The sequence below is a fragment of the Phodopus roborovskii genome, unplaced genomic scaffold (genome assembly GCF_943737965.1).
Source record: "Phodopus roborovskii unplaced genomic scaffold, PHOROB, whole genome shotgun sequence".
NCBI classification, from domain to species: Eukaryota; Metazoa; Chordata; class Mammalia; order Rodentia; family Cricetidae; genus Phodopus; species Phodopus roborovskii.
Genome location: NW_026125397.1, coordinates 6,107,491 through 6,123,660, shown reverse-complemented (window position 1 = coordinate 6,123,660; position 16,170 = coordinate 6,107,491). Strand labels below are relative to the sequence as shown.

The window sequence follows — 16,170 nt, the reverse complement described above, 5'->3', positions numbered from 1 at the left end:
GCTGTGATAAAATACAATGACCAAAGCAACTTTGGGAGGAAGTGGTTTATTTCAGCCTTTATTATTTCAGCCAATAGTGTACTACCAGGGAACCAGCCATCACTGAGGGAAATCAGGGTAAGAGTTCAAACAGGCAGGAACCTGGAGGCAGCAGCTGAGGCAGAAGCTATGGAAGAGTGTTGCTTATTGGCTATCTCAACATAGCTTGCTCAGCTGCTTTCTTATAGAACCCCAACTACCAGCCCAGGGGTAGACCCACTCGCAATGTGCTGGGCCCTCCCACATCAATCACTAAGAAAATGCTCTTCAGCCAGCACATATGAAGGCATTTTCTCAAAGGAGTTTCCATCCTTGAAGATAACTCTAGACATAAAATGTAGGTAACACAAAGGGCTCTTAAAACAGGAATTGCTTCTTTGAGTGTTACTTTTGAATATAGACATTTACAGTATGCATCAGGGTTCGGGTTACTGTAACACTTTTGTTTATGTACACTCATCAGCTACTGTAAAGCTTTTGTTTATGTACACTGCCACTCAAGTGAAGAAGAGATCCTGTTCTTTGGCTGCAGGATAAGCCACTCACTGAAACAGCTAAAGTGAAAAGAAACTGATGATGTTTAATATCTTAACTGTAGCTATGAACAGAGGACTTCGATGAGCTGAGGAGCCTTTAGTCTTCTGTCAATCACACAACGACACACTCCCTTAAAGATTTTAAAATGAGAAGTAAGGCAAATGTGGTGACTTAGCCTGTAATCACAACATTCAGAAAACAGAAAAAGGGGTATTGCCTGGAGTTACAGGCAATACAGATTGGTTTGAGCTACAGAGAAATTGTCTCAAAGAAAAATCAGATAAAGTATCACCTCTAAGGGAAATATAAAAGACAGCAATTACTAACAATAAATATGTGTGGCGCATGTCAACTTAGAAATTAGAATAAAATGGCAAGCAATAATATCTCAATATGTATCCATAACTTTGGCAAATATAGAAGCCTCAAATTCTTTTTTTTTTTAATTTTTCTATTATATGTATGGGTGTATTGCTTGCATGTGTGTCAGTGCATTTTATATATGGAATTAGAGTTACAAAGGGCTGTCAACTGCCATGGGGTGCCCTCTGAAAGAGTAGCCAGTGCTCTTAACTTCAGAGTTGTCACTCCAGCCCCAAGGCTTAGTTTTATAATTACTTGTCTGAGAAAAGCTCATCTATGCTGGAGTGTGGCATTTGTTTATTACACTACTGTATGTACACTACACTCTAATTTACTATTGAGGGAGTCATCTTAAAACACCTAATAGGCTTCATCCAGGAAAATTTTTGTGACAAATTCAAATGAGGGGTGGTTGGAAATACATCTCTGGATCCTAACAAAAACGTGTTCCAGCCTCAGGGTGACTGTACAGTTTCCCTTTATCTTAGTGTTATCTTTTTCTGAACACATTAGTTATTCGGCTCTTAGGTATATCTTTGAGAACTTCTACAAATCCATAGAAACTTTCCAATATAAGTGAAGAATCAGCTGACTTATAAATCACATTGTTACACCCACAGCTAAGCATCAAACCATACTCCCAGAATCCAGTTGTTGAGAGGGAGGGGGAATGAGCAAAGCAGTCAAGACTGCTGAAGAAACCTCCAGAAACAGCTGACCTAGTGAGGGCTCAGGGACCCCAGTCATAAAGCTGGGAACCCAGCATTGGATCAAAACAAGCCCTTTGATTGTGGGTGCCAGTCAGGAGGCCTGGGCTGTCCAAGGGACCTCTAACAATTCAACCAGTATTTATTCCTAGTGCACAAACAGACTTTGGGAGCCTATTCCCTATGAAGGGATACTATTTCCGTCCAGATACATGGAGGGGGGCCTAGGCCCTCCCCCAAATAATGGGACAGGTTTTGATGATACCCCAGGGAAGGCCTCACTATCCTTAGGGAGTGGGTAAGGGGTGGATTGAGGGGTTTGGTAGAGGGTTTGGGAGGGAAAGAGAACAAGGGGACTAAGATGTAAACAAAGATTGCTCCTAAAAAAATTATAAAAAGTAAATAAGATTGAAAAAAGAATAACCATATTTAAATCCTTGATTTAAACAAATAACTTGCAAGGCTATTAAACTGTGGCCATTCTTTGAGTGCTTCTTGCCTAGAAAACAGGTCACTGAACAGATATTACTATGTGTGACACCATTTCTCTTTCCTCTGTGAATAACTGAGAAGAACCACACACACCATTCTCTGAAGAAGAGAAAGCCCACAAGGATGTCTTAATTTTCATTCCATTTACATTGTTTTAGAAAAATACTACAGAATGGTTTAACAACTACATATTAGAAACTGAAGCTTAAAAAGTTTAACAAAAGTCAAGAATTAGAATTTTAGAAAGGCAGGAAAAGGGGCTGCAGGACCAGAAACACTAAGCAGGACAAAACAGTGAAATGGTTAGAGTCAGGTTCATCTAGTTCCATTACAGCTAGAAACTACTTTTACATTTGTTGAAGAACATGGAATATGGATTTAAGTATTTTGGTCAGAGCTGAAGCACAACTCATAACTCTACAGAACCAGATGTGGTACTCAGTCTCTCCAGAGATATTCTGCTGTGAATCTCTTGTCAATCCCCAACTACACCAACAGTCTACTCAAGAAACAAGTTGGTGGCTGAGGAATTCTCCCTCAAGATCCTGCCAGTGACAATCAGTTTGATGGCTTTTCGAAACCAAGGATAAAAGAAAGCATAAATCAAAGGGTTCATGGCTGAGTTGTAGTAAGCGACCCAAACTAGTATTTCATACACATACGTGGGCGTGATGAACCCTAGGAAGGCATCAATGATGGAGTCAATGAAGTATGGCATCCACGAAAGGAGAAAGGCTGCCACCGCGATGCCCAGGGTTTTGGCCGCTTTCCTCTCCCTCTTGGCCACCCTGTCCTTGTAGCTGTCTGATGCCCTGGCAGTCTGGTCACCCATTCTCTCAATCTTCTGAGCCTGCTGTTTAGCAATGAGGAAAATCCTAGAGTAGACAGTTATCATGACAAGTGTGGGGATGAGAAATAGTAGAAAATGGATGAAGACCCAGCTTTGATTCACTGCAACTTGGCAGCCACCCACACAGGTGAGGGCACTCACTAGATCCTCCAGCCCAGCAGTGTTTGCCCCTGAGTAGAGGAGGGAAAAGCTGTAGAGGATGGACAGGAGCCAGGAGAAGGCGATGCACTTGCCAGAAACAGATGCAGTGAACCTGGTGGGGTAGAGCAGGGGATCACTGACTGCAATGTATCTATCAACAGAGATGAAACACAAGTGGAAGATAGAAGAATAACAGAATGACCCTTCAAAGCAAGAATGAAATCTACAGTAGCTGTCCCCAAAGTACCAGCAGCTCTCCACAGACCTCACTGTGCTGAAGGGCATCACAGTCAGTCCCACCAAGAAGTCAGCACAGGCCAGGGAAGCCACCAGAGAGTTGGCAGGAGAGTGCAGCTGCCTGAAATGAAGAATTGACATCATCACCAGGAGGTTTCCACACACAGCCAGCACAGCCCCAAAGCCAAAGACTGCATAGAGGATGAGGCGGGGGCCTGGGGAGTAAGGGTTCCTGACCCAGGATCCGTTCAGGTTCTCATAGCACAGCTGGACTGATGCGGCAGAGAATAGATCTTCACTCAGGATGCTGGCTTGATATCTGAGAAAATTGTCATTCAATTTGTTCATGTATGCTATTCCAGCTTTCAAAAAATCCTTGGAAGAAAGATATAAAATATGTCAATAATTCCTACTACTTGTAACCATCCCTCATTGTACCTGTAAATCTTTATAGCCATTTTTAGGGATATTTTTATAACTTCACTTCATAAAATTACTTTCTTAATCATAGACAAGCTATTTATTTATATCATCATTATTTCCTTTCTAACATTTCAGTTGTCAATTTTCATTATTAGATAGAGTGCTACTTGTGAATTACCTACTTCCTTATATTGGAGAAACCAATGTGTCTTCCACAGTGCTCTGTTGTGTGATGCTTGCTTCTGTTCACCTTTTATTGGCATTATTTACTTCATCTTATGGACCCAAGAATGCCCAAAGCACGCCTTTCCTGAAGGAAAGTAGCTTAATGACCATCAATACCCAAAGCCCTGAAGACTGAATCCCTATAGTACGGAGAGAAAAGCAAGAAACTTTTCAGGGTGTCTAATGTTTATGCCAACGACTAAATTCACACCCATCTCATTTGTGAGACATCAGATCTTTTCTGGAGATGGAGATGGGAAAAATAGCTACCTTGGCAGATCATTTTTCAGATTTGTAAGTGGTGCTTATTCTCTTGCTATTTAAAATTGTGATTGTGTTTTTACAAGAACTTTTTTTTAGTAACAATTCTCACATTGACTGCCTTTAAAATATCCTCATATAATCTTTTTTCTTTTTTAATTTAAATTTGAAACAAGGTTGTTTTACATGTCAATCCCAGTTCCCTCACCCTCCCATCCTCCCCTGTTACCCCCACCAAACCCCGCCCCATCTCCTTTCTGCTCCCCAGGGAGGGTGAGGCCTTCCATAGGGAGTCTTCAAAGTCTGTCATATTATTTGGGACAGGGCCTAAGCCCTCCCCCATGTATCTAGGTTGAGAAAGTATGTGGGATGGGCTCTTGAAATCCATTCATATATTATATATCTTTTACTTTCCAGCTTTGTTTTTTTTTTAATTAAAGACACAAGATTCTAAATCAATTAGTACTAATAACTACATATTTATGACCTGGACTTAGAATGATGGAAGAGTAGAATGTAAATAGAAAAGAAATAAAATAAGTTTTATTTATTTTTTAAATGGGAAATATTGAAAACAATATATATATACATATATGTATATATGTATATATATTGTATATGTGAACATGTACTGTATATATATGCATATATATATATATATAGTATTTATTCTCATTTTATACATGTGAGCATTGTGCCTGTGTGTCTATTATGTGCACTATGTGTGTTTCTGGTGCCTGTAGAGGCCAAAAGAGGGTGTAAGGTTCCCTGGAACTAGAGTTTTACATGTTTTTAAGCCACTGTGTGGGTGCTAGGCACTTCATGGGGGTCCTCTGCAAGAGCAACAACTGTCCTAACTCCTAAGCCATTTCTCTAGCTCTGGAATATTTATTGAAAATAAATTAGATAGAATGTAGAAATTTATTTATTTTTTATTTTATTTTATGCACATCGGTGTTTTGCCTGAAGGTGTCTGAGGGCATCAGATTCCCTGGAACAGGAGATACATATAGCTATGAGCTGCCATGTGGATGCTGGGAAATGAACCTGGGCCTCTGGAAGAGCAACAAGTGCTCTTAACCACTGAGCCATCTCTCCAGCCCTGGAATGTAGAAATTTTAACATGTGCCTTTCTAAGGTTTACATATAATAACAATATGCACATAAATGTTTATATCTGAGTGAAAACCCCGAGAAAGTTACAAGCATAACTTTAGTAATGGCTTTCTTAACAAGTGGTTATGGTAGAAATGCCACACTGTTGCCTCCCGTACTTCACCCTGATCTACACAAGACAGCTGTGTGATTCAACGCTCACACAGGTTTAATTCAATTTGCTGGATACAAGCATTCTCTGGACAATGATGAGTCTTCTGTTCCCATTATTCTTTGATAACTTGCATCATGTATTTATGTCATATGACCATTCCCACCCCTCCCTGATTCATCACCTCGTTTCCCCCCAACCTGGTGCTTCCCTTTTCACTGATCTACCCAGCCCAATTAGTGCTGAATAAGGCTCAATTTAGTCTCAGACAAATTTCTTTGTCCTCATAGAACTCTTGGGTCTTTTCTTTTTAACCTATTATCTGTCTGTCTGTCTATCTATCTATGTATCTATCCATCCATCTCCCATCCCTCTATTTATAGTCATCCATTTCACTCTCTTTTTTCTAATCAGACTCTTGAGGTATTGTCCGCTGATCCCTAAATCCTAGGCTCCAAGGATAGTTCTCTTGCCTTAGTCTCCCTAGTGTTAGGACTGTAAATATACATCATTATACCCAACTTTCATCTTAGTCTTTGCTAAGATTTTCCTGATAAGTGACGTGTGGTCATTTCCCAAAATCAGCATCGATATTGAGATATGGTGAATACTGTAAAAACTATCATGTCAAGTTTTCTCTATTAAACTTAAAAAACTTCACTCTTTTTGTTTCCAAAAACAAACAAAATGATATCATTTATTACAAATATTGACATAATTCTTTTTTACACTTTAACTAAAAGACATAGTCTGACAGAATCGATTACTAAAAGGGATCAAGATAAAAAAAAAAAAAAAAGCTTCACTCTTATAAGCACATTTGAATATGTTCAATGCCCCTTTGTTGAGTTAAAATAGAATATTGTCATTTTGGAATATTTGCTAACTTTATACTAGAAGAAAATCCAGGTTTTGAATTGAATTTATAGAACAGTGAAGAAAACAAATCTATTTTTTATTGTAATGTTAGTTGTCTGTGTATTTTTTTTTAATTTGAGTAAGTCATCCACATTACTACTGAAGTAATTTTTACCAGTTCTTATTACATTTACTTATTCTTATATTTACTTATTTGTGTGTGATTGTGCTTGCATGTGTGCATGTGTATGTTTGTGTTTGTTCACTCAGTTTCAGGACATGTTAAATGTTATGTTAGACATTTTTGTTTGTTTGTTTTATGAGACAGGGTTTCTCTGTATAGCCTTGGCTGTCCTGGAACTTGCTCTATAGACCAGACTGGTCTCGAACTTGCAGAGATCCTCCTGCTTCTGCCACCTGAGTGCTGGGATTAAAGGTGTGTGCCACCACTGCACCGCTATGTTGAGACTTTCTTATGTGTGGTTTCCCAGCAAAACGGGCACCAGTAACACCTTCTTTGCACTTTACTTTTTCTCTTCACTGTTCCCATTGCTTTTAACACTGCAACCTTGGGGTCTGCAGCCCATCACTCAGCTCAGCCTGCTCTTTAGTTTTTGTTTAATTGTGTTAAAAAGCACTCTCCCTGAATATGGGTCTCAGCTAGAAGGACTGAGCAGTCTAAGGGACCTCAGACAGTGGAGCCAGGATGTATCCCTGGTGCACAAAAGGACCTTGCGAACACATCCCCCATGGAGGGATAACTGCCTTAATCTAGAGACAGGAGAGAAGCCCTAGTCCCTACTTCACAGGACCTGTCAGATCTACATGACCCCAACTGGATGGCATTGAACTACATGTGGAATTGGGGTGGGGGGATGGGAGGGGAGGGTGGTCAGGGTGCATGTGAGGGGGGAGAGAGGGAAAGAGGGAGGGAGGGAGGGAAGGAGGCAGGGAGGCAGGGAGACAGGGAGGCAGGGAGGCAGGGAGGCAGGGAGGCAGGGAGGCAGGGAGGCAGGGAGGCAGGGAGGCAGGGAGGCAGGGAGGCAGGGAGGCAGGGAGGCAGGGAGGCAGGGAGGCAGGGAGGCAGGGAGGCAGGGAGGCAGGGAGGCAGGGAGGCAGGGAGGCAGGGAGGCAGGGAGGGGAAGGAGAGGGAATTAAAAAGAAAGCACTCTTGCCAGGTGTGTCCTTCTCTGCCTGGCACAGGACTGCTCCTGGGGGAGTGGAGCCTTGTTTCCTTATTTTGGCGGTTTCTCTTTTTCTGCATCTTGATCATCTTTCCTATTTGCATTTTCTCAGACCTGGGGCACCATTTATAGTAGATTTCAGTGGTCAGGGTTTTGTTTTGTTTTTTTCTTTTCTTTCTGTAAACACCCATGAGCTTCTCACCTTTCAGTTTTTCTGGTAAGCTTAACAGTATCTGTAGCATTCATAGTGTAATTCAACCTATTTAATTAGCAGTGTGATGGCAGCTGCTGGGCTTAGCCTCCAGATCATAATGAAGCTCTCAGAGATACAGGACCCAACCTGGTGCTCACTCAAAAAGAGAAGGATTTTAGTTTCCACCAGCAAGAATGAGGGAGCACTACACATTTGCCTTTTTGTGCCTGTCTTATTTTGCCAGGTCGATTGTCTTCCGATTCATCCATTTTCCTGCAAATGATAGGATTTCATTCTTAATGGTTGAACAATACACCACGGTGGATATACACTGTGTTTTAAAATCTACCCATTGTTAATGGGCACCTTGGTTAACTCAGAGTTACAGCTATTGAGAACAGAGCTGTGAAGGACTGGGGAATCCAGGTGCATGTTTTATTTGTTGGCACACTCTAGGCTCTGTAGAGCCAGATCACCCTTTACTTCCATGCTTCGGGTTTTTTGTTTTGTTTTTTTGTTTGTTTGTTTGTTTTGTTGTGTGTGTGTGTTTTAGTTTTTTGAATCACATATGTTTATTGGTTTGTTTGTTTCTTTTGGTGGGAGATTGGTTTGTGCTTTTGCCATCAAGTGTATGGTGGTCAGAAGCAACTCTCAGGAGCCCGCTCTCTCCTTCTACCATGTGGATCCCACTCAAGCCATCAGGCTTGGCAAATGCTTTTAGTCAACCAATGAACAGCTCACCAGCCCCATTTATTAGTTTTTAAAGAGATTTCTCACTGATTTCCACAGCTGTTTTAGTTTATTTTCTCACCAAGAGTTTGTAAGGATCCCCCTTTTCTACAGTCCCCCCCCAGCATTAGTTATTTTATTTTACTATCATTTGTCTTTCTCTTTTTGTACTGAAAGACCCACAGAACATGGACCTTCATGCTCCCATACAGGAAAGGCGACACCCCAAATCACTCACAAGAAGCAGTCTCGATGCAAATAGCATGAGGAATTTTTATTCCAAGGACACTGGGGTCCACAGTCATTGGACTGAGGACCTTGAGGGCAGAATTGAGACAGTTTTTATAGGGTTTACAACAAAGCCCACACATAGGGGGTTTCACAAGCAGTTTACAAAGTCAGATAAGCAGTTAGTTAGCTCATCTTCTGTTATCTTACTAGGCCAAGATTACATACTCAAGGGCCTGTCTGTCGTAAACAGCAATGAGTGTGATCTTGCCTATTTACTGGCAGAGAACAGGGTCTGGAATTTGAGGTTTTTAGGGCTTTTTAGATTTTTAAACTTTTAGCTTCCTGAGGTCATTGGAGAGTTAGGCTGTATTTTTCCATCCTTACAGTACTAGTCATTCTCCCTGGGTAACAGGTTTCTCATGTAATTGTAGTTTGAATTACCTGGATGGTTAAGAATGTGGAACTTTTCTTGAGTAATTATTAGCCATTTACATTTAATCTTCTGAGAAGTGTCAGTTCAGTTCATTTGCCTATAGAGGTGGAGCTTCTTGTTTGCAAGCCTAACTCCTTTGATGGTGAGAAGAGAGCAGGTCAGAGATTTGATCTCGGCTTCCAGTGTTCCCAAGGTGGAAGACCGCGCAGCAGCTATCTACCTTACTGTTATTTGTAAGTGCTCCCCTAATAAACATTTGATATCCTTGTATTCAGGCTCTTGTGGACTCCCTAACCACTACCTACAGATCCATTAAGGTGAGTGGGGTACTCGTCAAAGATTCAAAGATTCTTACTGCTCAGCAACATCTGCTCCTGTGGAACTCACAGAAACCAAACAGAAAATGGTGGTCCAACTGTCCACCTCCAAGTAGCAAATGAGAGAAGTTTACTAAATTGAATTAAAACACCTGTCAAAAAATACTGCACCTATATGCATTTTGGCTTAAGGAAATCCAATCTCCTCTGGAAGGAAGCTTCATTCAGAACCTCCAGAGTTTGCACACTGAAAAGTTCAGGGGGTGTAGGGCTCTTTAAAAACTACTAGGTAAGTTATTCATATGTTTCAAGAAACTATAATTAATTCCTTTGGATGCTGAAATAATAAAAGAAAATATTGGTTTTATTTCTTGAACAAACTATTAATATTATAAAATATAAACACAGATTTTGGGGTACTTGTAACAGAAATGGAAAGGAAGGAAATGAATAAATGTTTGAAAATTATACATCATCCCTGAGATGTATATTAAAAGATATGCCATCTAAAACTCATACAATTAAAACTAAATAATGCTCCTAAAATCCTAAACTATAGGCAAAGTGTCTTTAAAAATAAAATGGACAGTTTATAATTAAACAGAGAAGTGACTTTATTGTCATATTTAGCATGTGTATGAATGTCCACATGTGTGCACATGCATGTGGTAGCCTGTAAGTGACATTAGAAGGACTTGTCCAGTTGCTCTCCCCTTATTCTTTGAGGGAAGGTGGCTCAGTTTAACCCATATCTTGCCAGTACTACTATTCTAGCTAGCCCACTTGTTCTGGGAATCAACTGTGTCTTCCTTCTGACCACTGGAATTACAGGTAGGCAGCCATGTCTTCCAGGCATTTCTTAGGCTTCTGAGGACTCAAACTCCCATCCCAACATGTGTCCTGTGAGCATTTTGTTTACTGGACAACTCCCAGCCATGAATATTTCTTCCACATTTGATTAATACATTATCTTTCCAATAAATCAATTAAATTAAGTGAAGGACACAGAGAAGAAACTTCATTCAATGCCCTCACTTTTCCAAATCAGAAATAGTAAAGCTGAACTAGGTGTTTCATGATTCTACATCATATTTCTTTAACACGGTCCAATGCCTGAAGGAAGAAGGAGCTTTTATGCAGGAATTTTTATCACTTTCAATATGGAGCATTGATAAAATTTCTCACAAGGGAAAAGGTGAGTTCTAATAAAAGAACAAAGTTTCCAATTCTGTGTAAAATTCTGTTGTGACAGGTATCACATCCACCTACATCACACAGAAAGGTCAGTGGTCACTAGAAAATTAAAAGGAGGAAAATTTGGTTGTGGCATAAACAGCATACTTATCTACAAGCTCTCACTTGCCTCAGCTTACACCATGGGGATTCAGTCCTAGGTACACTCTGTATTTAGCATCATTAGTCTGTTTTTCTGAGGGTTAAAAGTGCTTGGGGCATTACTGTAGGTTAGTTAAAGATGATGAAATTGCTAATAAAAGGTGGGATTTAAAGGTGGGTCACAGAATAGACTTATGCTTTGAGATGTGAGGAAAGAGATTAAGCAGTTAATATTTATAATAGATTTAAACAACATTCATGTAATAAGAAAAGTTGACTGAAGTATGAAGGGAACATTTTTATGAAATGAATATAAAAATGTGTAGGGAAAGGAAAACTATAGCAACTATATATTCTGTATTTTTTTCCTGAGGATAAATGGCTACAGATGATGACAGTTTTCTCTGGGATCAAGCCAGCATCCTGAGCAGAGATCTATTCTCTGCCGCATCAGTCCAGCTGTGCTATGAGAACCTGAACGGATCCTGGGTCAGGAACCCTTACTCCCCAGGCCCCCGCCTCATCCTCTATGCAGTCTTTGGCTTTGGGGCTGTGCTGGCTGTGTGTGGAAACCTCCTGGTGATGATGTCAATTCTTCATTTCAGGCAGCTGCACTCTCCTGCCAACTCTCTGGTGGCTTCCCTGGCCTGTGCTGACTTCTTGGTGGGACTGACTGTGATGCCCTTCAGCATAGTGAGGTCTGTGGAGAGTTGCTGGTACTTTGGGGACAGCTACTGTAAATTACATTCTTATTTTGATGTATTATTCTGTTATTCTTCTATCTTCCACTTGTGTTTCATCTCTGTTGATAGATACATTGCAGTCAGTGATCCCCTGCTCTACCCCACCAGGTTCACTGCATCTGTTTCTGGCAAGTGCATCGCCTTCTCCTGGCTCCTGTCCATCCTCTACAGCTTTTCCCTCCTCTACTCAGGGGCAAATGCAGCTGGGCTGGAGGATCTAGTGAGTGCCCTCACCTGTGTGGGTGGCTGCCAAGTTGCAGTGAATCAAAGCTGGGTCTTCATCCATTTTCTACTATTTCTCATCCCCACACTTGTCATGATAACTGTCTACTCTAGGATTTTCCTCATTGCTAAACAGCAGGCTCAGAAGATTGAGAGAATGGGTGACCAGACTGCCAGGGCATCAGACAGCTACAAGGACAGGGTGGCCAAGAGGGAGAGGAAAGCGGCCAAAACCCTGGGCATCGCGGTGGCAGCCTTTCTCCTTTCGTGGATGCCATACTTCATTGACTCCATCATTGATGCCTTCCTAGGGTTCATCACGCCCACGTATGTGTATGAAATACTAGTTTGGGTCGCTTACTACAACTCAGCCATGAACCCTTTGATTTATGCTTTCTTTTATCCTTGGTTTCGAAAAGCCATCAAACTGATTGTCACTGGCAGGATCTTGAGGGAGAATTCCTCAGCCACCAACTTGTTTCTTGAGTAGACTGTTGGTGTAGTTGGGGTTTGACAACAGATTAACAGAAAAACATCTCCAGGGGATATTGAATGCCCAGATCTGCTATTGTAATGTGATGAATTATACTTCAGCTGAGAGCCAACTGATAACGTAAATCCAGATATACCTGTTCCCTGGTTAACATAACATTGAAATTCAACTGTAAAGATTCTAACAGGACAGAATCTCAAGAATGGGGGATCTGGCACACTTTGCCCTTTATCATTGTCTTCTTGTTCTGCTTGGTTTTGTTCTGAGTTTCCTTGTGGTATTGTAGGGAAAATTGTGTGTGTGTGTGTGTGTGTGTGTGTGTGTGTGTGTGTGTATACAGGTGTGTTTTATGCATATCTCACTCTGTTTTTAATTGTATATATAATTGTATGTAGTATATTCTAAACTATGGCATTTCCACATTCCTGCTAGTTCAATTCATGGCCATAACATATATTCATTCTTCTGTGTTTTTACAAATAAAATGCAAATGCAAAAGAAAAACTTGGGGGCCGGATGAAAACACAGGTACACTGTGCTATGCAGAACTGTATGTGACATAGTACAATTTTAGTCATGGGAAATATTATTAATGATGCTATTTTAATTGTTGGCAATGATAAGGAAGACTAACATCATAAGTAATAACATCCATTTGCATATTAACAACCATGAAATAAGTGGTCACACCTTCAGAGTCAAAGGACATGAGGTTCTTCCTAAATGTTCTCTTCTCAACAAGGACAAAGAGTTCCAATCACAGTGGTCAACTTTCTTAGAACTCTTTGAAGTACCATGTATTTACCTATATCATTTGATGACAAAATAATTGCCACAATGTAATGTATAAGTGAGATCCCCAGATAAAGTGGACATTGGAAGGAGTAATTAATTTATATATTTTCATCCATACTTCTTAATTCAAAAGTACCTTTGTTGTACAAGGTGTTTTGCTCAAGGCTTTAAAAAAAGGGGGTCAAATAGATAAACTGCTTTAGTTATTAACACAAGCTATTCCACACAGCAAACTAAACTATGATTATATTTTTTACAGTTTGATCTTATTATATCTTTGAGTCTCTCCTCAACCAAACTAACACACTCAAGTTCATTTATTCACCCTCAGATTAGCTGAGATAACAAGTGGATAGTCCCTCTCCGTGGGTTCTAGTTTGCTATTAGGAAGAACAGAGTGACCGTGTTCCTCCCATGGCTTATGTACTTAGCAACACTTTGGCAAGTGTTCTAAGCAGGGAAGTTTAAGACAAAAGAGATTCTGGGAGCCTTCTTGTATAGTAGCCCAGGTCTTAGGAGCCAGGTTGCTTATCCTTTCGAACAAGTTATATTCTGCATTCTAATGAGCCACACATACTTGCTTCCTTTCCTTGTTCATCTGAATGCCTCCATCATGGACCTTCCCCTGTGTACAGAATGTCATGATTTGTCAATGGATTTTTGCTGAATAAACATGATTTTTTCCTTTAAATCCAGGATGTTTTTTTTAATATCCTTCTTTTAAATCCAGATGTATTTAAATGAGAACGCATACTCACAGTAAATGACTACGACTCAGTATGGATTGAGGTGGCTGTTAGACACTGGTGTACACATACTGCATACTAACTTTCTGACATTTGAGTGTGAAAAGTCATGGGCATGAATTTCCTTGAGCTTGTAAGTATAGGTTGTTTGTGGTTAATTCGGGGGGGGGACAAAAACATTTGCAAACCAAGACTTCTCACATCTTTTTTCTTGACAATCATCAGACCATCATGGCAGACACAAAATATTAGACACAAAAGCCCATTTAGAATGATATGAATTATCCTTTTCATGGAGGACATGGTTATGACACTGTGATTCTGTCTTAGGAAGGTGTACCGGATACTGGCCAGTTCTGCTGTTTCTGAATATTCCTAGAGTCAAGGGTAGTCTTTCAGGAAGAGCCAGTGGTGCTCATCTGGTTACAGAGCAGCCTTGCTTCCCTAAGCATTTTCTTAGCAGTCCTCATAAAATTTACCCATCCTGGTTCTATACATCCATTGTTATCTATTCTCTGCTATAATAAAATATTCAAATATTATCATTACATTTATTCTTCTGAAATGTTTTTATGGTATTTCTATTGCAATTTAACCAAATCTCTCAAAATTTTGAAAGCCTATCTATTTTCTAAAGTGTGTATTGTATGTATATGTATGTGTGTAGGTGTGTATGTGTGGTGCATGCATGCACGTGCATACACACAGAAGTCAGAAAAGGGTATCCAATGTTATCCTCTGTCACTATCAGAATTGTCTTGAGACAAGATCTCATACTGACCAGAAAGCTCACCATTTAGTTTGATCTTGCTGAGTTGCCTGTTCTTAGAATTCACCTGTTGTTGCTTTCCAATCTGGTGTTAAAGGCATGCATGTCTATATAAAAAGCCTTTTACATGGGTTCTGAGATTTGAGATCAGGTCCTCAAGCTCTCAGAGCAAGCGCTCCCATGTACTGGCTCTCTCTCTCTCTCTCTGGCCTGAAAGCATTGCTTTATTGCCTTCTAATAACGCCAGTATAATGAGGATGAATTTCATCATTATTTGGTCCTTTTCTAAGAAGTCCGTGTAATTTCATTTCATACTTATCTGAGACTAGTGCCTGTTTGCTTGCAGTATTTTTCTGGTAGTCCAGTTAATGATTTTTATCAATCATTAATCATTTCTTATGTCTATTTGAGATTCACTGTGAAATTTCTACACATCTACAAAGCACAGATTGATCGATTAACACCTCCTTTAGTGACATAACCCCCAGAATCTACCCCAATACCTAGACATTTCTAATCTATTTTATCTTCTACTAATGAAAAAGAACACATGATGCTGATGCTTCTGTGTTGGTAGACAAGTTTTGATATTTGAACATTTCTTAAATCCCAATGAAACTTTCTGTAGAGTTGATTTCATTATATTCACTCTGTCAGTCTCTGCAGGGGCATAAAATTTTTCTCTGGTTCCACTGAGAGGTGAAGAAAGATAGCTCTTAGTCCTGTAGCCACCTCTTGCTGTGTGTATTAGACTGTGAGTCTTTTCTTCGGTTTTTCAATCAGTTTGATTCCATATGATTTCTCTCACCTACATATATTGGGAGCACACTCTAAGAGGATTTCAGAAGAAATATCAGTGAAACTACATGCTCAAGTGGCTTGATAGGTGGTCTCCAGATGCTGTGTAACATTTCCACTCCTGCAAATGCTAAAGGTTGAAATGCTTAACCAGATAATTGCAAGAGTAACTTACTTTATTAATGTCTTCTACTGTGAGTCCCCAGGCAAGACTTTGGTGCACTTGCCCAGATTCTCCCTCTGTGCACTCCAAGCTTCTTTGTGGTGAATAAATAAAATGAACAGTGCAAAGGGAGGCATCTCAGAAGCTTATCCTTTCAGGTAAATCCTTGCCTACATTCTGCCTCAAGAGTATCTTAGTGTATGAACATCAAATCTGAATACTGACCCAAAAATAAAGCTGTTACACTTTAAGGACATCAACAAATGATTTATTTTTTAATCATGCAGTGTTCAAACCTGTGGTATTTAAGACCGACTTCAGTATTATTATATGATAGTTTACCATTTGAATTTTAAAATTGAATGAAATATTCTGGTGTGCAATCTGACATTTTCCCTGTATTCAAGAAAACCACAGAGAATGGTCTCTGAGTCTCCTGAGCTAGTCTGCCCTCTTTCTAACTAGGAAGTGTGAACACATCTCTAGTTGTGGAGCGGTTTGAACTTGATACATTGCAGGTGTGAAATGTCATCACTATTATATTTATAAGTGGGAGGCTGTTCCAGTCAATCCTTTTCCCCCAGTTTTTATGACTATATGAGAAGTTCCCATAGCTTGC

General features: G+C 40.0%; 2 protein-coding genes across 2 annotated transcripts; one reads left to right on the top strand and one right to left on the bottom strand.

The window, feature by feature from the left end:
- Positions 1 to 2,637: 2,637 nt before the first annotated feature.
- On the bottom strand, positions 2,638 to 3,714 carry LOC127215208 (trace amine-associated receptor 7a). The gene has a single exon (XM_051175611.1). It carries the CDS (start codon positions 3,712 to 3,714, stop codon positions 2,638 to 2,640), a length of 1,077 nt encoding a protein of 358 aa, XP_051031568.1.
- Positions 3,715 to 11,200: 7,486 nt separating this feature from the next.
- On the top strand, positions 11,201 to 12,277 carry LOC127215207 (trace amine-associated receptor 7b-like). The gene has a single exon (XM_051175610.1). It carries the CDS (start codon positions 11,201 to 11,203, stop codon positions 12,275 to 12,277), a length of 1,077 nt encoding a protein of 358 aa, XP_051031567.1.
- Positions 12,278 to 16,170: the final 3,893 nt, after the last annotated feature.

Coding starts and splice junctions, on each gene's coding strand:
- LOC127215208 (XM_051175611.1), bottom strand. CDS start 3,714: ATGAACAAATTGAATGACAATTTTCTCAGATATCAAGCCAGCATCCTG.
- LOC127215207 (XM_051175610.1), top strand. CDS start 11,201: ATGGCTACAGATGATGACAGTTTTCTCTGGGATCAAGCCAGCATCCTG.